Raw genomic sequence first — 20,704 nt, forward strand, 5'->3', positions numbered from 1 at the left:
CACCTCTGTTAACAAATGATTTTATACAGCAGAAACAGAAAGGTGATTCTAGGATAAGGCGAACTGTCCTCAAAAGATGTGGGTGGTAGTAAGAGTCCAGGGATGCTAGGGACTCACGCCTTTAATCCCAGCACTCAGGAGGCAAAAGCAGGTGGATCTTTGTGAGTTCAGGATCAGACTGGGCTACAGAGTGAGTTCCAGGACTGCTAGGGCTACACAGAGAAACCCCATCTTGAAAGATTTAAAAACAAACAAAGAATCCAAGGTCTGGCAGTTTTGGCAGTTTATATTGCCTGTCCCCAGCACCATGGATGCGAGGAGCCACCAGGGTGGTAAGGTCTAGTACAGAAGACACCAGGGTGGTAAAGTCTAGTACAGCACACACCAGGTAGGGTTGACAAGGCAGCAGAAGATCAATTCTACAAGCCTGTTTTGGGATCTTCAAGGCTCTTTTATGCATTGGCTCTATAAGCGGCTTAGTTATACCTTTCACACCCTGCTGATGCTCTCCCCCACTTTGATTTCCAGGTCTGATAAGCCCTGAAGGACTTGCCATCGACCATGTTCGCCGAAGGATGTACTGGACTGATAGTGGCCTGGACAAGATAGAGCGGGCAGGACTGGATGGTTCCGAGCGGAAGGTCCTCTTTCACACAGATTTGGTGAATCCACGAGCCATCACTGTGGATCCAATCCGAGGGTTAGCTGGCTTCCTTTGTTCTCAGTCCATCTGTAGATTTGTTTCGGAGCCCTTAGCTCTTATATATGGCACGGGAAGGTCAAGACCAGAATAAAAACTCAAATACCTAATTTACTGGATATATGTCAAGACGCTGCTAGGTATCAGGCATCTTTGAAGGCAGAAGCCGGGGTTTTGTTGTTTTGTTTTTCGAGACACAGTTTCTCTGTGTTCCAGAACAGTCCTACCTGTCCTGGAACTCTCTGTCTAGACCAGATGGCCTCGAATGCAGAGATCCATCTGTCTTTGCCTCTCCCATGCTGGGATTAAAGGTGTGTGCCACCACTGGTCAGCACAGGTTTGGTTTTGCTTTTAAGGAGCTCGCATTGTATGAGGCAGGAAGTAAGGTGACAGGCAAGTATGAGCTAAGGTGTTAGGTTGGAATGTAGTGTTCTGCAGAATCTGGGAACTGCCTGGATCAGACAATCACAAGGCAGGACTTTGAGAAAGGCTTGTTAAGGTCACAGCGGTGTTTTGTTTTGTTTCTCTGATCCCCCTCCTGGATGGGGAGTGTACAATCTAGGTTAAAATGTTCCCTCTCCATGACCACTACTCTGTCACCTGTGGGTACAGGTCTAGGCAGGGGTCTCTGGGATTACTGACGTGCAGCTTCCACCGAACTTACAGAGAAGCCCTTTAAGGCAGTGAAGAAAGCCTCAGTGGTGGTTTGGACTTTACACATGAAGGAACCTTATCTGCAGGACTAAGTATCTCCTACGGCCACTCCTCATAGTCCTTGGTGCTTAGTCTGAAAGGGTGGGAATTGAACAACAGCACCTTGTTCAGTCATTATGCTTCAGGATTTAGATTCCAGAGGAAAATGTCAAAGACAAGCACCTTGACACCAAAGTGCGATACACAAAACTAAGTCTTCGCAGCTTCTCAGAGGCTTAGTTGGTCACTGTCTGGATCTCAGCCTCCTCCCGGACTGGAAACTGGACTCTGGCTCTTATGGTCACCCATAAGGAGTGACGTTCACGGCAGAGAAGACTGACATTTCTCTCCCTTTTGCTGTGCTCTCTGGGTTCAACTGACTAGTATCTACAGCTTCCATGGAAGTTTCAGTATTTCTGCTCTTTTTGCAGATTTTAACAAGATACTGTTTAATTATTTTTTTCATGTTAGGAGTGTCTCTGTCCTGGTAGCCAAGTGTAGGACAATTAAGCGACCCGGACCTTCAACACTTGGGTACTTTTCCAAGAAACTCTCCCTCTATTCCTCAAATCCCACGTAGTTCTTTATAACAGGACTCATTTTCTACCACACAAATGCCTCTAACAAATATATTTCTTTGGATTCTAGGCCCAAAATCCACTTTAAGATTTCAACAAATTAAGGGTTTCTGGGCAACTACATCAAATGTCTGAGAGGCAAGGGTCTAGACAGTTAATGACTCCCCACAGTTGCAGTTGTCAGAAGGCCTTGGCGGCCCAAGACATTTATTAACCATAAGGTATCTGGGTGAAGCTACACAAGTTGGTAATGAATGTTAAGATGCAGCAACCAAGGTACTGGCCAGGCCGCCATGATCAAGGCTTGGCTGAAAAGGTTTCTAAGTTCTCACGTGGACCGCTGGCAGGCTTATGCCAGTGCTGGCTGATGGGCACATGGAGCTCTTCATGGGGTAGCTTGCAGTAAAGTATCTAGCTTCCCCTGTGAAGCAAAAGGCACCAACAGAAGCCACTTTTAAAAACCTGATAGTAAAAGTAATATCATGACTTCTACTATACTGTTCGCCAGGAGCAAGACACTAAACTCGGATAACCAAGATTAAGGCTGTGAAAACCAGGAGGTGGTGATCAGTGGTGACCACTGTGGCTGCTACATACCCTAAGCTGCATGGCTGTCCTTTTGGGGTATTGTCAGGGGGAGGGGCTTGTACATGCTAAGCTATGTACCTCAACCCCTGCAGAACTGTTTATAACTACCCATTTAACATTTATCCACAGCAACTTGTACTGGACAGACTGGAATAGAGAAGCTCCTAAAATTGAAACATCGTCTTTAGATGGAGAAAACAGAAGAATTCTGATCAACAAAGATATTGGATTACCCAATGGGTTAACCTTTGATCCCTTCTCCAAACTGCTGTGCTGGGCAGATGCAGGTAATACTGGTGACCTTGAGAATGATGGCCTTCCTCGCAGCAGTGCAAGCGCTCTGGGGATTTGCCCATCTTTTAGATCTTTTGGTATAAATTTCTAACATACTTGCCAGATCTGTAAGCTTTAGAAGAACATGGTGCAGGGATTCTTACAGTGGAGTTCAAAGGGGAGCCTGACTGGAGCAAGTCTGTCCTGCCCCTGCCCCTGCTGTGGACACCTGGAAAACTTTCAAGTTTGCATGAACTCGGGTTGGTCTACCTTCTGGGCCATTACAGTTTAACTCTTTAAGATTTTTCTCACTTTGTGTGCTATGACCCTTTGCCACGTGCTGTAAGAGAATGGCCTCTTTCAGGAATGCATCAACGCCAGGTTGTCTATTGTGGCATCCTGTGTATTACTGGAAAACTCAGTTACCGTATCTCATTCTACTAAAGGAAATAAAGATACCGTATCTCATTCTACTAAAGGAAATAAAGATACCGTATCTCATTCTACTAAAGAAAATAAAGGTTCTTCAATTTGCAGAATATGCAGCTGGGTATTTTACAATCCAGCTGTCTAAACACTATGTTTTTTAAAAGGTATATGAAATTTAGACTTCTTAATAAGAAATCTGGAACGTGAAAATTCTTTTTTTCCACTGAACTCGTTTCCGTATAAAACTACCCACTACTATTTTCATTTTCTTACGTAGAATTTACAAGTATGTAAGGATTTTGGTCAAACTGGATGTTATGTTTCAACCTATAAATGTAGATTTATCCCCCCCCCCCCCTTCTTGGGAAGAAACTGGAAGATTTCAATAGATTGCATTGTTTCTTCCATAAAAGGATTTAGGTTCTGCTGCACCAAGTAGACATGAATTTACAGTTGCAAACGTCGACTATAGTGGGAGTAAAATGCCCCATTTTTAAATTCTGCCTCTGTTCTCCTTGAAGACTCTATCTGGCATCTCATTTTCCCCCTTGGATATCTTAAAAGGAACCAAGAAACTGGAATGTACACTACCTGATGGAACCGGACGGCGTGTCATCCAAAATCATCTCAATTACCCCTTCAGTATCGTCAGCTATGCAGATCACTTTTACCATACAGACTGGCGGAGGTGAGCCTCACTCTGGAGAGCAGAGCATGCTGTTTTACCAGTCAGCAGTTCTAGTTGGGAAGTCCTGTTGAGCTGTCTGTCCTTCAAAATAGACACCTATTTTTGAAGTCCTCCTTCCACATCGTCCTGAAGTTTACTAGTGATGCTTGCAGGGAGCATATAAGTCTAAGATATTTGGTAATATACTACTTAAAAAGAAACATTTATTTAAATCTGTTCTTAGAGAATGAATACTTTTAAGTGGTATAAAGTTTAAGTTTTCCTTTTAAAAAATTACATTAACAAGATGGGCGTGGTGGTACATGCCTTTAATCCTAACACCAGGAAGCTGAGATGGGTGAATCTCTTTGGCTAGCCTGGTCTACCGGACAGTAAAGGCTACACAGAGAAACCGTGTCTTGAAAAAACAAAAAATAAGAAAAATAACATCAACTGTCTGCCTTAAAGACCGAGAAATACTGTTTGGCTCTGAGCTTAGAAGACCTTGAAAAGAAAACAAAGTTGCGTGTCTGAGTACTTTTCCTCACCTCCCTACTATTTCACGTGAGATTTAGACCTCTGGGAAGTAGCCATCAGCTCTTATGGCTACAAAATGTTAAAAAATACATTCTGCATGCTATTCCAGGGTTTTGACTTAGAAGGGCCAGGAAGGGTAAACAACATTTGCATTTCATGGAAGTTCTCAGGATACTGGTGTAGGAGCTATGTCCGGAGTCACTGGTTTTAGACAAACTGAACCAAAACTCATTTAGCTGAATTGTTTGCTTTTAGTAGGCAAATTGTTGCCTACTAAAAGATTATCTTGTGACTGGCCCTGACTGCCTCTCCTCTTACCAGGGATGGTGTCATATCAGTGAATAAAGACAGTGGTCAATTTACCGATGAGTATCTCCCCGAGCAGCGGTCTCACCTCTATGGGATCACTGCAGTCTACCCCTACTGTCCAACAGGTAAGGTCATCAGGGTACATCATGATGTCCTTCGTCCAGGCGGGTGGAGAAGGGATGGGAGAGGGCAATGGTAACTCTGCCAGCATTGCCTTCCTATGCTGCTTAATTAACGAAACGTTCACTGCTGTCCACTCCCTCACAGGAAGAAAATGAACACAAATGTATAGGAGGATTTCAAGTTTACAAGACTCTTGACCTAAGAACATTTACTACAAAGGCAAAGGCAGTGGAAAAGGAATTGGTCGTTATGAGCTCTAGGCACACAAGATGAGCATTTTTAGTGCAGCGAGACTAAGTATATTTTGTGAAGTGTATACCTCAATCATTACTACTGTATTTTTTAAAAACAAAGGTTATCAGAAGTTTAAAGAATTTTAGTCATTGCTTATTAAAGCAACTTTTTGTAAACACTTATTTAAAAGACCAAATTTATTCAACAAAGACCTAGCAAGAGCTTAAGACACTAAATCTGATTTTTGCCATGGATTCTACCTATCCAAGAAAAGTAAAAACACATGGCTGGTTATGAAAATGTACTCCTCAAGTCGTCTGAGAGCCCTGTAACAGACTATGATGATCACCAGGATGGCCCAGGCTGCTCATACTTCCCAGCAGAAGTCCTCACTTTATTTATATTAAAGGTGCTAACTGATCCCCTAAGTGCCTCGACAGAAGCATTCCTCAAAGTATTCCATGTAAAACACCAAAGATGTAGCAGTTCTTAAATTTTCTATATAAATCCAATAAAATATTTTAAAGATTTCTAATGGTCTAAAGATCGATACTGTCTCCAGGACAAAGTCATGGTTGGGATGAATCTCTAACCATAAAGGAGGATGCACGAAAATTACAGAAACAGGGTACATTATTTCAAAGCAAAACAAAAAGTTACTTTCCCCAACTTTATTAAAGAAAAAAAAAAAGCAATGGTGGTAAATCTCTAGAACATGGCCAATTTCCTGGGATTCCTCCCTCGAAAATGTGACATTTGATTTCCAAACACATGCCGATGCACATGGTTCCCATCACACTAGGCAGGCGAGAAGCTGAAATCCTGATGTGCTCATCTTCCGACTTTCCCCAGTCTGTGGTCTGTCTTTGGGTCAGCAATGATTGCCTGAACAGCTACTATGGCTTCATTGATTTTCGTCTGTAGCTCTCTGAGCTCTTCTATGTGCAGCAATCGCAAGATCTGAGCCGCTTCGTTCAGAACTGCATCTGTTATAAGACAAGAACACTGCATCTGTGTGTGTGTGTGTGTGTGTGTGTGTGTGTGTGTGTGGTTTCTGCGCCTCCAGCCACCCCCGTACACCTCAGAACAAGCCCCTCAATATAGCTTGACTTAAAGCAAAATAACTTACCTCCTGTGTCAAAGCCAAGAATATGTTTGTCTAAAGCAACAGGTAAGCCCTTTTAAAAAATAATGACAAAAAAAGACTATTTAGTTAAGAGTCACTTTTCTCATTTGAAATTAAAGAGTTGCTTGCTATTCAGGGACTGTTACAAGTTACCCTGTGAAGAACTGGCTTTCCGTGTTACAACCACCCAGGAAAGAGTGCTCTTCAAATGTACCAGAGACACTAAAGTCCACCCAACTTTTTAAGCCAGGCCTGTAAGGGTCCTTAACTGCAAAAGGCACTTGATGATACTCAGGAAGGAGGACCAAGAGCTAAGCAAGTACTACACAAATTAGATTACAAATGATACTACAAAATATACAAACATATATAAAACATACAGTTTTCTTCAGTCAACTTAACAGATTATATATTTAATGTTTTATTACAAGAAGTTACTTTGATATGATCTTAGTCAAACAGCTTAATTTTCCAACTCATTAGCACCTGCATCCAGTAACAGGACTAATAACTTATATAATGAATGTAGGAGTAGACTTGTCCTGATTGGCTGTGTTATCACCTGGTACCACAGACTGGCGTTCTTTACCTGCCAACAGACTATCAAGGGACAGCTACCCTTGACATCAACTATAGCCCTCAAATATTAGTCAGGAATGGCTACCCAGACCAGTTTGTGATTTGAAGTTACAAACTGTAGCACTCAAGATGAAGCTAGATTCTACTTTGCAACAAAAGCAGAATTGAGGCTCAGCACTGTTTCGCACTGCCATCATTTTGGTGAATGAATGACTATTATGTCAGAACAATTTGCTGCTTGTTCTATAGTGTGGGTAAAATAGGCTGGTCTTTGATCCAATTTACAGTGGCCAATTTATACATAGTTAAACTAGTAAGAACCTTTAGTAGGAAGTGGAGTGTCTTTCAGAGGCACCTACACTGCACTGCCCGGGATCAGCAGCCCTTCATTACTGCTGCACTTGCTAAAGGGGTCAGAGGACAAAGGGCATTGCAGGACTTGAGAGAGGGAATGGGGGTGGGGGCAGGCACAGAGCATTCATTTCAACATCTGTGTAGTAAGAAAGGACCATTATTGGCAACTGCAGCTCCTATCCCTTACCCAAGAACATTCTCTGCATTGTCACTTTGGAGAGATTTCCCTTTTTTTCCTTTTTTTGAGAGAGGGTCTTACTACGTAGTCGAGGCTGGCCCTGAGTCGCAGAGATCTCCTGTCTCCCTAGTGCTAGGATTAAATGCTTACACCTACACCTCTGGCATTACCAGGGATTTCTGAATTGACAACATGGTTAAAAAATATTCCAATAGCATTCTTCAAGGGGAGGTTGTTATGGCATGCTGAACAAAGTGAGTTAAATGACAAAGACTCACAAGTGTGAGGATGGTATCTAGACTTGACAGGACAGTGGTGTGTCCTGCCTTTCTTACCTACCACACATCCAAACAATCCAATCCATTTCACAAGGCACATTTCTAGTGGGCACATGTCTCAGTTTGCAGACTGTGAATGGATGACTGGGCTTCTCTAGAATGTGAAATGTGAATAGACAAATTCTCTGCTCACCCATCTGTCTGAACCTCAGTCACTGAATACACTGAATTTGCTTAAGAATCAAATTCAATTCACACATAAGTCAGCTACTCTTTCTCCTGTTCCAAGAGAATGAATATCTTTTTCTTTTGGTTTTTCAAGATAGGGTTTCTCTATGTAGCTCTGGCTGTCCTGGAACTTACTCTATAGACCAGGCTGGCCTCAAATTCAGAGATCTGCTTGCCTCTGCCTCCTGCATGCTAGGATTAAAGGTGTGCGCTACCATACCTGCCCAGTTATCTTAAGAAAACACTAAGTGTGAATGCACCGCAATACCTGAAGGAATTTCCATTAGATGGCTTAGTATCTTAGAAACACACATACCTCTTTCGTTTGATTTGCTTTAGCAACTGCATCCTGTGTTAGACGCTCCTGAACCAAAATGCGAATTGCCTAGAAAGCCCAAAAACACCTTGCTTACTATTTTACCAGACCACTAATACACAAACGCTCACCCCTGCCCCAATGCTGGGATTGGATCCAAACTCTAATGCAGACCAAGCAAGCACTCTACCACTGAACTACATCAGCCCTTAATATGCTGACTTTTGTGCCTGGTAAATCTAAGAAAACTTCTATAGTATCACAACTATGTGAATGCCTAACAAGATAAATATGTATCTAGACCTAGGACTTCACAAAACTTTGTTATAGCCACATACACCTGGATTTTCAAAGTTTGGCCAAAGTACCCAAATACACTGCATTATCTGCTTCTCCTCTCCCTTAGTTTATGACTAAAGCTGATGTGACCACTGTAGGACTGCCCCAATAAAATTTGCATACTGGACTAAGCAAATAAAACTTTGAAACAGCTAAATTTAACTAGCAACAACTTGATGTCTTTGGCATCTAAGCTGGTCTGAGAAAATCCATTCAGATACAACATAAATATTCTAATAAGCTAAGAATACTAATTTCTTTGTGGAAACTGTCTACATAACCCATATAATTCTAATAAGTAGGATAAATAATAATCCCTTCTGCATAGAGGGAAGTCTATTCAACTTACTACAAAGTGATTTATAGTGACCTTCACTCTCAAAGCTTTCCATCTCCTACATCAGCAGTTATCCAACAATATCTAATCACCATTTGCATCTTCCTGCCCCACTCCACTCCATGTTTACAGCAGTAACTTTACGGAATGCTTTTCCTTTCTCAAAAATAACACTCTTTCAGGGAGCTGTGGTTCTTGATGGAGAAGTATAAATTGCATAGTTTATCTAGAAGTGGAAGATGCTGAAGACGAGAGCATTGTTTCCCAAAGAGGTCTTGTTGTGTGGCTAAGTTCACTATTAGTGATTTGGCATTTCCCCCTTCCTCAACAACACACACTCTCACCCGACTGAACAAAGATGGCCCTACAACTGTCTATGTCTTGGATGTTTGTTATCTTCTTCTAGGTCTTAGTTCCTTTTTTTCTTTTTCGAGACAGGGTTTCTCTGTAGCTTTGGTGCCTGTCCTGGAACTAGCTCTTGTAGACCAGGCTGGTCTTGAACTCACAGAGATCCACCTGCCTCTGCTTCCCGAGTGCTGGGATTAAAGGCATGGGCCACCACTGTCCAGCAGGTCTTAGTTTCTTAATAAGCTTTTTTTTTCTTTTGCTTTGAGGTATGTGTGTACACACTCATGTGTACTTGTACATATGGGTGAACATCACATGGAGATTGAAGGCTGGTGCTGGGTGTCTACCAGTTGTTCTCACCCTTTTTCAGACTAGCCTTTCTCTACTAAATTGCCTTTATATATCTGTCAAAAGTAAAAGTAGGGCAATGACCAGTGTGAGATGGCTCACACTGATATGGCTCAAATGGCTGGCCAGCAGCATGCCCCAGGGATCCACCTGTCTCTGCCTTCCCAGAAGAAATTTTTGTGCTTGTTTATTAATGTGTGTATTGAGTTCCAAAATCAGTCCTTAGGCTTCCGTGGTAAGCACTCTACCAGCCGAGCCAACTCTCACTGTTTTTTGTTTTCTTGGTTTTTTTTTAAGTATTTCTCAGAAAGATTATTACTAGGACTGAGTGAAATTTTATTTCTGCAAAGACAAAACACATTGGTGTGCATACATCTAATGCTGGGATACCAGCTTCCTACCAGACAATGTGAAACAGATAAAATAATGATGTGTGCTCTCGGTCCCACATTCTTTTGAATTTCTATTTATCAGCCCATCATAAACTTAGGTAAAAACAGACAGCTTTCAGAAAAGTGAAGATTCTTCTACATATGTAGTTTCTGTCAAGAATAACATGGGCACCTTACCTTAAGCATTACCAAGTAATCATCATGACGCTGAATCTGAAGAAGGTTAGCCAGAGCCATGACACCAGCCTTAAAATCAGGATTATTTACTATAAAAGATTAAAAATGAATAAACATAAACCTTACAGCTCTGCGAACATCATAATTACTTATCTGAACATATGAGCTTACAAAAATACCAACTTTCTGGGACAGACTCATCCCCAGTCTTTTTGCTGCTTTCAAGGAAAGCCACAAAGCAGTGCACCACGCCAACAGTGAGGAAAACGGGTGCAAAGTCTCCTTACCAACCGCACTAGCCTGATCAAGCCAAGTTAACAAATGGCCAATTTAACACTAAGCCTGCCCTGGAGTGGTCTGCAAGGCCCATTTACAGACACTTTTAATTAATGTTTCTTCCCAAAGCTATTAATTTTAATATAGATGCCTTCAGCCAGGTGGTGGCGGCTCACACCTTTAATCCCAGCACTCAGGAGGCAGTGGCAGGCGGATCTCTGAGTTGGGGGCCAGCTTGGTCTACAAGGGTTAGTTTCAGGACAGGCTCCAAAGCTATAGAAAAACTCTGTCTCAAAAACAAACAAATAAACAAAAACAAAAGTAGATGCTTCAGTGGGTAGTTTTCCCAATGCTTTTCTGTGTACAGTGGCTCTGGAGTGTGTAAGAAGCTCGTTCACTCTAAGAATAACTTATATCACGGGTCACAGTCAATAAGTCGATGAAAGCATATTCAACACACCACACTCTAGGGAATTTTTTAAATGTAACACCTTAAAAGGGAATTACTAAAAGTGCACGTGGGACTTGAAATAATGAAACATTTTATCATTTGTCACTGGATTAAAAAAAATAAATTATACAGTCAGGAAAGTGACCAATAACTGGCACAATGAATAAGAAATCAAAATCCAAAATATTTGGAGCAAAAAACCACCTGCATTTTAACATTCAAATATTCAATGGTGAGGGGGTTGGGGGAGAAAAAAGCATACTAGAACTGACAATAAAATACAGGAAATAACACAGTTAGTGCCATTCATCTCAAGCACTGACTTAAGTTACACCAGTCTTCATTCTAGAAGTAGAAAGCATTTACAAAACCAAGACTGTCGCCTGTGGGTATCACATACTCACCGTCCAGGTTGATCAATGGCTCTGCATTTTTAGCTGTGTTGTCAGTATTTTTCCTGTTATCGGGTACTAAGTCCTTGTATTTTTCAGCTATAAAAAACAGGCAACTTAAGGTTAAAATAACTATTGTTTACTGAATTTAGCTGAACCATTGTGACATCCACTCAAAATTATACTTTATATACAAAAACTAAAGAAAGAGAAGTAACTTTTTGATTCACCTAAAATACCTGCTTTTACTTGATACAAGTTTCTGAGCTAAAGCTGGCCCTGAACCCTGACCCTCTCAAACGCTTGGATTACAGGCATAAGCTTTGCGAAATACATTTCAACATCTAACATTTAGGAAATAAAGTCTTTTATACCTTGCTGTTAAATTTAGGACAGAAGAATGGACGGGGACACACATACACATGAATTACCTAAAATTAAACAGAAGCAGGGCGAGGTGGCAATATACCTGTGGCCCCAGTCACAGAGGTCAAGCAGGAGGGTCACAAATTGTAGGACTGCCTGAACTACATATCAAATTCAGTGATACTATGGGCAACTTGGCCAAAATCTGTCCCAAGCTTTAAAAAAGAACATTAGGTGGAAAGTAAAAATTTCCCCCAAATCTTTTCAAAACTGAAATACTGCTTTCAACTCAAAACCATGTAAAGTGTAGTAACATACACAAATTAGAACATATCATGAAAATTAAAAATTCTAAAGGCATTTTGTTTTCACTTCAAAATATTTAAAAGAAATAATGAATAAACTTAATGCCAAAAATGGCTTCTCATATCTTCATATAAGAAAACTCTCTCTACTGTTATAATTTTCCCATGAATCTAAACTTTAAAAAGTAGTGAAATTGAAAAGATTTTAATCACTTTGGCATGTGATTGCAAGGGTTTTTAGTAATGGCAAGGCACACAAAAAATGGCAATGATTCAACAGATTTAAGTTCTAAGTCAAGAACACCAATGCCTCCAGCTGATGAAGGCCAGTATTGCTGCCTTAGTTAGCTTGGAGTTCCTGCTCCTGCAATGCTGAAAACTGGAAATTAAACATAGCCTGTTGTGTAGTTTAGATGTTTAATACACTTTTGATACTATTTGTCTTTCAACTCTTTCCTTTTTGCAATATAAAACTATCATATTTCATACATAAGCTTTTGAGAAATGAATGCATATGCTAATCAACTGTGGGGATACAGCACAAGCCACCAACACTGAAGGCACAAACGCAATGAGAAAAGGCAAGGTGAATGAATAAGAATCCACGTGGGAGCAGCCGAAGATCAGCTTTGATAAGGTCTAAGATCCCAAGGATAATCTATAGCTAATGACCTCCCACACAGTTGCTACCAACCCAGAGAAGGAAACAGAAAACACTCTAAAGACCCTAAACATTAGCAAGACTGAGGTTGCATGGTTTATAGTTCCAAGGAAGGGAAACTGATAATGCTTGAGAAGTGTGACTAGAGCTGGTGGTTAGATAGAAGCTGCATTCTAAAGCCCATTTCAGAAATTAGTCAACGGCCCATGCCGCTGAGAACAGAAGGCAGGACCCTTTAACACACCCACACTCACATTCCCCACAAAACATACCATTATCTCCATATTCAAGTCTAACAGCTAAACCAAGAAGCCAGTCAATTGCTTCCTGTCGCTCCTGAATCTTGAAAGGACAGTTAACATCTTTGAGATACTGCGAAGGGAAGGGGAAAAAAAATGGATTTCATTATCATACAGCCACAGTACTAAAGAATAGCAGATTTGACACAGGCCTCAATATGGATCTTTAGGAATTTCTTATAACATCTATATCATTAATTGTTTGAGAGAGTGCCTTATGCAGCCCAGACTGGCCTTGGAGTCCAGATACACATGACTGGCTTGGGACTCCTGATTCTCTCCACCTCCCAGGTACGAGGGTTACAGTGTGCATCCCACTTCTATTACTATTAAACCTCTGATGTGATTGCACAGCTCAGAAGAAAACATTGAAGAGTATCATTTTAAGTGAAACAATGAAATACTCCCTTAAAAAAAAGTTTGTATTGGGAGATCCCAGGAAGGACAGCTGGATTCAAGAATAACATCATTTAGATAAGAAACCTGCGGTCTAGAAAAATCTGATACTCAACAGTGACTATACAACTTAGATGTGAGGCCAAAGCCTTAGCTTTGATTCCAGGCCCAGTGCACAAGGCAATTAGATAAAATGATAAAAATCCGTTAAAAGAAGGACAGACAATTCAGTCACTTATTAGAACTTTAACTTTCATATATGAATGTCATAACAAATGCTTAACAGAGCAAGTTATGGAACATGTGTGTTGGCTATAGCCAAGTATTTGCTAGGCAAATGAGAGGACCCTTCAGATTCTTAGAAGCTGAAAATGCATCCTAGCAACAAAGTTTTCAGTCAAAACTTCAGGGATAATTTATGAATTGATACTTTTTAGTCACAACTCATTTTCTAACCAAAGATTTTATTTCTTTAATAAACCAACTAACTCTCATTCACAAGATTTGACCAAGATCAAAAAACACTTGTTAGAGTTGGGCGAGGTAGTGCACACCTTTAATCCCAGCACTAGCGGCAGGCAGATCTCTCTGAGTTGAGGCCAGCCTGGTCTAAAAAGAGAGTTCCAGAACAGCTAAGGCTATTACACAGAGAAACCCTGTCTTAAAAACCAAAATCAAAATTAAACAAACTTGTCAGTACTAAAATATTTTAAAAATACAAGTTGCAACTTAAAATCTAGAGGTTAACCACCCAATAGATGTTTTCAAATATGTCTTAAACAATGAGGTTCCTGATAGTCTTTCGGTGAGTAATGATTTATCTTTATCTTACTATGAGTCTGGGTCTTTTATATAAGCAATTATCTTTAATCTCTGCATACTTTCCATCATTTGTACCTTTTACATGAAGGAACAGGTGCATAGGACAAGTAAATAAACAGAAAACACTAGTATTATATTTTAAAATCTTTTTAAAAAATTGAAAAAAAAGTTTAATGTTAAACAAAAACAAACCAACAGAAGCAGTGGCAGTGACAATATGTGTGTGGGCCCTGCTGTGGGTGAGCACCTGTGGGGACAGGCCTGTCAGGTATATTGCTCATGAACAATACAAGGAGGCTGGTGCCAATGTCATTCCCATTCGCTGGCATTATAATGAGGTGATATTTTTATTGAGTTTTCAAAACAATTTTTTCTGCAAAAATATTACTAAAATTAAAATAAATCAATAGAAAATCTAATTCTAGTCACAAAAACATCCATACAGAGCTTTTTAGAACCACTTCTATCAAATACGGGGACTTCTATATACTAACTATAATAAGCATGACAGTTTCAAGTGTTCAGGCATGTCAATTACATCTTTTAATAAGAGTACTGTGGCAGTTTGAATGAGAATGACCCCACAGGCGCGTATATTTGAATGCTTGGTCCACAGGTGATGGAACTGGTTTGGGAAGGATTTATTAGGCCACACCTTGTTGGAGGAGTTATGTCACTGGGGGTGGGCTTTGAAGTCTCAAAAGTTACTCTACCCCACAATTCCCAGGTAGCTCTGTCTGTCTCCTACTCGAGGATAAGGAGATGAGTTCTCAGTTACTGCTCCAGTGTCATGGCTGACCGCCTGCTAGCATGTTTCCCATTCTCCAAAACTGTAGGCAAGTCCCCAAATAAATGCTTTATTTTATAAGTTGCCTCAGTCATGGTGTCTCTTCATAGCAACAGAAAAGTAACTCAGACAAGTTCTCAAAAGTACATGCTTATCGCGGGCAGGGGTGGGGGCACTTGCATTTAATCCCAGCACTTGGAAGGCAGAGGCGGGTGGATCTCTGTGAGTTCAAGGCCAGCCTGGTCTTCAAGAGCTAGTTCCAGGACAGGCTCTAAAGCTAGAAAGAAACCAAAAAAAAAAAAAAAAAATACATTCCTGCATTTTTGTGTCTAATATAACTCCAGCTCCAGGAGATCTGATACACTCTTCTGGTCTCTGTGGATACCCAACAAACACATACGCATACATAAAAATTAGAGTAGGTAGCCCTATTAAGGAATATCTTCCCACCAAGTTTAGTACTTAGGTTAAACATGGTGAGAGATAATATAATTTGCTTTAAAAATCAAAAGAGCAAAATTTGAAATCCATGAAATTCGCTTTACTGATACTGATCACTATTATATCTTGAAAGAATATAAGAATTTTCAACGCAACTTCATGCCCTCTTTTTCTTCCTGGTTCATTACCTTTTCGAAGAACTTGGGCCAGTCACTGCTGTGGATATTTCTCAGGTTACCTCTGTCTTCAATCTTGTAGTGTCTAATTTTCTGGTCTTCAAGCCAAACAATGAAGTTTCTAAATTCTGTTTCATCTGCAACAAAAACATCACATATCAACTCAAGAGTCCTAGCGATTCTCCGTGACTTTCCCACCTGCAAACACTAAGTCAACTGACCTGACCCATCCCACTCCACCCCATCCCCTACCCTCAATAGAAGTAAGCAAGTGTTCAAAGTTCAGACTCTGGAGCCACAGATTCACTGCAATACACTCAAATTCTGGGTGTACCTCAGAAAACTGGGTACACTTTCTAAGTTTCAGATTGTTCAGATAAAAGATGATAGTAATGGGGTTTATTGCATGGGGCTGTTTTTAGCATTAAATGAACTAAACATGCATGAAACAGTGTACCTTAGTTCCTTCAGAGTATGAGGGGCACTGGACAGGTAAAAAGTTAGAAGCAAGTCAACAGAGTAAACAAGAAAAAAACATTACAGCACCCCGAACACAAATATTTAAAAACTGAAAGCTAGGAGACAGTATACTATTTCTGGGATGCCTTTGCTTCCTTAGATTTTCCCTAACACACTCAGGAAAGATTCTCATTTCACATGTCAGAGAGCTGAGATTCAAACCCCAATTTCGGACCTATCACCACACCGCCCATTAAACTTTGCGTCAAAAACCAAGTACAAAACCAGAATAGACCCTGATACGCTTCCAGAGACCAAACGTTGACCCGGCTTAGAAACTGCCTTCTACCTATGCGTCCTGTACAGCGAAATAAGGCCCTGGTCCATGCCACACTCAACTCCCACTGGCCGGCAGGACTTTAAAACCAAGTGTCTTTTTCTGGAACCCCCCCCCCCCCCCGGCAGCCGGCCACTAACTTTCTGCACGCCCCATAGGTCTCCCCGGCCCCCCGGCCCTGCCCTGCTGCCCCAAAAGGTGCCCGCAGAGCAGCCGTCGGGCCGGGAAGCGTGCCGCGGTCGGCGGGGTAGCGGCCGCCGGATCCGGGCGGGCTGGGAAGGCAGCGTCTTCGGGCCCCGCGGCCGCCGCCCACCTTTGCAGTTGAAGCCTGCAGGGTTGTGGTAGTCCAGGGCCGTGAGCTTGCGTCGGAACATGGTCGCCGGTGCTCGTGCTGGCCGCCCGGGCCTCTGCCGGGACACAAGGGAGTGAGGCGGGCGGCGCAGGCACCGGCAACGCGGCGAGAGGGCGGGGCGGCGCCCGACGCTCCGGACGGACGGCAGCTGGCGCCAATCGCGGCTTAGGAACGCATGAGGCCTGCAAGCTCTCGCCAATCAGCGCTGCTGCTGGGGAGGCGGGGCCACGTCGGGGCACGTCGACGCTCAAATAAACTTTATTGTCAGCTTCCTAGTTGTACAATGGAGCGAAAGCAAGTTGGGAGTAGCGCTTTTGGTCTAATTCCTTTTCTTGTTACTGGAGGCAAAACCAAAACTAAAATAATAAACAAACAAGAAATGGTGTCTGTAGGCTTTCTGAGATTGGCTATAGCTCTCATTGGCTCAGAGTTGCTGCTTAGTATTTTGAACGTATTAATTTTAATTGCTCCTCTTTGAACGCTGATAAAGACCTAAAGAAAAGATCCCTGAAGGAGATCTTTCGGACTAGTTGGAGGATACACAGATAACAGACAACCCCAATGCCGTCCTTCGGTTTGTCACCAGCCAGAGTGAAGTCAGAAATCAGGAACCAGCCTTTCCTTCACCCAAACTCTCAGTCACTGCCTCCAGTAGGCTGCTTACTCCTGATGCCTCTCCTGTGCCACGTCCTTTAAGTCCTTTCTAGTCCCACAGCTATGACCTCAAATCAGGTCTGCGTCACTTCTACTGATTCTAAATACCTAACTAATTGCCTAGAGTCAGTTTTGTCTTTTCTTCGTTTGATTTATGTGCATTGGTGGTTTTGCCTGTGTGTATGTTTGTGAGGGTGTTGGATTCCCTGGATATGGAGTGACAGACAGCCATTTCTAATCTACTTCCTCACTCTGCAATGCGACTGATTGTCTAAAATGTTTATTTAAAACTTCCCACTTTTAGCAGACCTCAGTGGTGTGGTCTGAGCTGGGTATTTCTTGGCCCTCTTATCCAAAGAATTGGAAATATGGCTCATGCAAATTTGCAAAAGCCAAATAGTTTTATTTTGGAGCAAAGCTATAGTGCAACTTGCAGGGGGATAGCAGGCCACATGAGTGAGAGTACCGAGGACCTCAGTCTACAGTATGGGTCTCTGATTTCAAGAGGTCCAAAGATAGGAGGGGCTGGTTACTAGTATGGGTGATTCTGTATTTTAATTGATAGGTCACATCATCATATCTCTACTGCTCATGTCCCTTCCTGTAATGCATCTGGTTTAAAATTATATGCACAAGCATAAAATACGAGATTCTCGGGTTTTCCCTTACCTGTGCCAGCAGCCCAAACCAGTTCAGGCTGGCTTGGCCCTTCTAATTCTTATACCCCAAACACTGGGAATATACTTGAATAGGAACAGTTTAAATGTGATTGTTACTAAGGCTGAAAAGACATTATGATTTACAGATGGAAGTACATATGACTTGACTGCTAGGGGGCAGGTTAAAGGGGTTCTGAAGTGCTAGGTGAAATATTTTGAGCATTTATGTGTGCCCGTGTGGGTGTGTGTATGTGTGTATTTGTGTACATGTATGTGTATGTGTGTGTGCTAATGCAGGAAAGGAACAAAGCTGCCAAGTGCACTATTGTAAGAGGAGATATGTATATAACCCCAAACCAAATTGGGATTCTAACATAAATGTTGTACGAGGAACCCAGCACCTTGTTCCATCCCGCCCTGCTACTGTACACCTGAAATAACCACACAGAAATTGTATTAATTAAAACACTGCCTGGCCCATTAGTTCTAGCCTCTTATTGGCTAACTCTCACATCTTGATTAACCCATCTCCATTAATGTGTATCGCCACTCAACTGTGGCTTACGGGCATGAGTCTAACCAGTGTTCGTCTAGGGCAGGAGAACCATGGTGTCTGCCTGTGTCCATGAAGCAGGAAAATTCAAAGACAGTTCAGTCACTTTCTTCTGTATTCTGCAGATTGTCTCACAGACTCTTTCATGAAGCAGGAACCCCGAAGGACCATCTCACCTTTAGGCAAGTTCAGCAGTCCTCTCTCTGTGGGTTCTTTATGTCCAATTTATGCAACAGTCCAGGAAAGAGCAGTTTCTTGCCCAAATGGCTAACCAACTCCATAAGGAGCCTCTTCGATGCCCATCTTCCTCTTGAAGTAGATTGGTGTTGCCAGGAGCAGACGTGTCTCATTGTCACGAAAAGCCCTAAATTATTAAAACATCTTAAATGTCATATTCTGTGGTCTTTGAAAGATATGAAGAATGCCTATCAAACTGAAATATATCTCTATATATCTAGAAAATCTAACTAACATGACTTCAAGTTTGAATATTATCGATGATTATCCATAACCTATATTTCCTAATTGTACATTACATTTTTAAATGAACTACACAATCACAATACCTTAATCAAGATCAGAAATACATATACATATAACAAAATTGACCTTAAATTTATATCAACAAACCAAGATTCATACCAATGCAAATTAACCATATCTATGTCATCTCCCCCTTTAAATGTAAAAGAACATTTATAAACAATATTTGGGAATATGGGCATGTTTTTTTCTCTCCAAACTGCTTCATGCTGTTTGGGGATGCTGTTAATCAGGTCTTTCATGGTATATCCTGTATGCTATGATCATCTTGGTCGGCAGTTGAGAAAAGTAAGTTTTTGAGGGAATTTACTGCAACCTTTCAGAAGGGCGTGGTTTATCATACCATATTGGTCTAGAAGTAATCCACAAGGTCTCATCCTCTGTGAAAACAAAAGAAGACCTTCTTTTCCAAAGCATCATATCCTTATACCCAAATTCTGAAGTCAAGATACCTTTATAATATGCGTGCTGGTTTAGCTTGGCAGCCTATATAATGAGATGTCTCTCTGTACTTAGCTCCTTCACAGTCAAAAATTTTAAAGAAAACACAATAATACACATAACCCAGACTCTCTGTGAATTTTCCATTTTTATGTGGCTTATTTCTCTTTACTTCTTTTAATCTATGACTATCTGTACTCTGTCTCTTTAAAGACTTTACCCCCTTTTTAAGGCATTAACTTTGTTTTATGACTCTCTATACTCTTTTTCTTCTCTCTCCCAAGCCTATGTACAGCCATCCAACAGTGTGACCCACTTAGAGGTCTTTTATGTCTGAATCTGTCCTATTGTGAATCTGTAATTCTTTACTATCCAGGAGCACTTCTTAAAATGCTAAGCAGTTCTAAAAACTTTAGCTTGCGCCATGTAGGGGTAACATGGTACTGCCTTATTCCTGCCCTGTCTAAACCTTAACTGTGCTGTTATTATGACAATTATGATAGTTCCTGCCTGAGGTCAGCACAGTTCAGCATGGCAGTGCCGCTCGTGCCTCAGAGCCATTTGGTGCGTCTAAGATGTGCACAGTTCCAGCACACAGCAGTCCACATTGCCATCAAGCAAGCCGTAGCACTTTACTCACAAAACCCCATCCAAATTCTCTGTCTCCCATAAGAGACAGAGGTTGTACTAGGAGCATAGCCCAGAAAGCCGGCATTTTAAAACTGCATGGCTTTTTTTCCCCACTACAAGTGAATCAGGAAAATCTCCCTTCGGCATGCCGCCAGCAAACAGCAAAAAGCATTCTATGTGTCTAGAATTCCTTTTCAAACCCTCTCAGGTTTTACATGGAGTTAGTCGACCACATTGGGCAGCCAATCTGTTGTACAAGGAGTGGGGCACCTTGTTCCATCCCACCTGGCTAGTGTACACCTGAAATAACCACACAGAAATTATATTAATTAAAACACTGCCTGGCCCATTAGTTCTAGCCTCTTATTGGCTAACTCTCACATCTTGATTAACCCATCTCCATTAATGTGTATCACCACTTGACTGTGGCTTACGGGCATGAGTCTAACCAGCATCCATCTTGGGCAGAGAACCATGGCATCTTCCTGTCTCTGCTTTCTTCCTCCCAGAATTCTGTTCTGTCTTCTCCGCCTACCTGAGATCTGCCCTATCACCTAGGCCAAGGCAGTTTCT

The 20,704-nt window shown here is 41.6% G+C and overlaps 2 protein-coding genes across 6 annotated transcripts in view; one reads left to right on the plus strand and one right to left on the minus strand.

The window, feature by feature from the left end:
- Positions 1-5,652, plus strand: part of Nid2 (nidogen 2) — a 60,220-nt gene extending 54,568 nt beyond the window's left edge. For both annotated transcript variants that reach the window (XM_041639030.1, XM_041639031.1), the window contains 5 exons: positions 529-700; positions 2,689-2,846; positions 3,826-3,949; positions 4,787-4,899; positions 5,042-5,652. In XM_041639030.1, coding sequence (XP_041494964.1) covers positions 529-700; positions 2,689-2,846; positions 3,826-3,949; positions 4,787-4,899; positions 5,042-5,052 — 578 coding nt within the window. In that variant the 3' untranslated portion in view covers positions 5,053-5,652. The remainder of the gene's footprint in view (positions 1-528; positions 701-2,688; positions 2,847-3,825; positions 3,950-4,786; positions 4,900-5,041) is intronic.
- Positions 5,653-5,787: 135 nt separating this feature from the next.
- Positions 5,788-16,765, minus strand: Rtraf (RNA transcription, translation and transport factor). Of its 4 annotated transcripts, none has more exons than XM_041639033.1 (8): positions 16,613-16,765; positions 15,516-15,640; positions 12,855-12,954; positions 11,263-11,349; positions 10,132-10,220; positions 8,191-8,259; positions 6,261-6,309; positions 5,788-6,117 (listed from the first exon to the last, which is right to left on the minus strand). In XM_041639033.1, exons 1-8 carry the CDS (start codon positions 16,671-16,673, stop codon positions 5,963-5,965), a joined length of 735 nt encoding a protein of 244 aa, XP_041494967.1. In that variant the 5' UTR covers positions 16,674-16,765; the 3' UTR covers positions 5,788-5,962. The 4 variants fall into 4 exon arrangements, with proteins under 4 accessions (XP_041494967.1, XP_041494968.1, XP_041494969.1 ...); XM_041639034.1 differs by having other exon boundaries at positions 5,788-6,136; XM_041639035.1 differs by lacking the exon at positions 8,191-8,259.
- Positions 16,766-20,704: the final 3,939 nt, after the last annotated feature.

This window comes from Microtus oregoni, unplaced genomic scaffold, assembly GCF_018167655.1.
Source record: "Microtus oregoni isolate MIOR12 unplaced genomic scaffold, Mior012 000056F_ref0000123, whole genome shotgun sequence".
Classification (NCBI taxonomy): Eukaryota; Metazoa; Chordata; class Mammalia; order Rodentia; family Cricetidae; genus Microtus; species Microtus oregoni.

Coding starts and splice junctions, on each gene's coding strand:
- Rtraf (XM_041639033.1), bottom strand. CDS start 16,673: ATGTTCCGACGCAAGCTCACGGCCCTGGACTACCACAACCCTGCAGGC. Junction 12,955..15,515: donor GGCCCAAGTTCTTCGAAAAG/GTAATGAACCAG, acceptor TTCCCTTCGCAG/TATCTCAAAGATGTTAACTG. Junction 11,350..12,854: donor ACTTGAATATGGAGATAATG/GTATGTTTTGTG, acceptor TGTTTTTTATAG/CTGAAAAATACAAGGACTTA.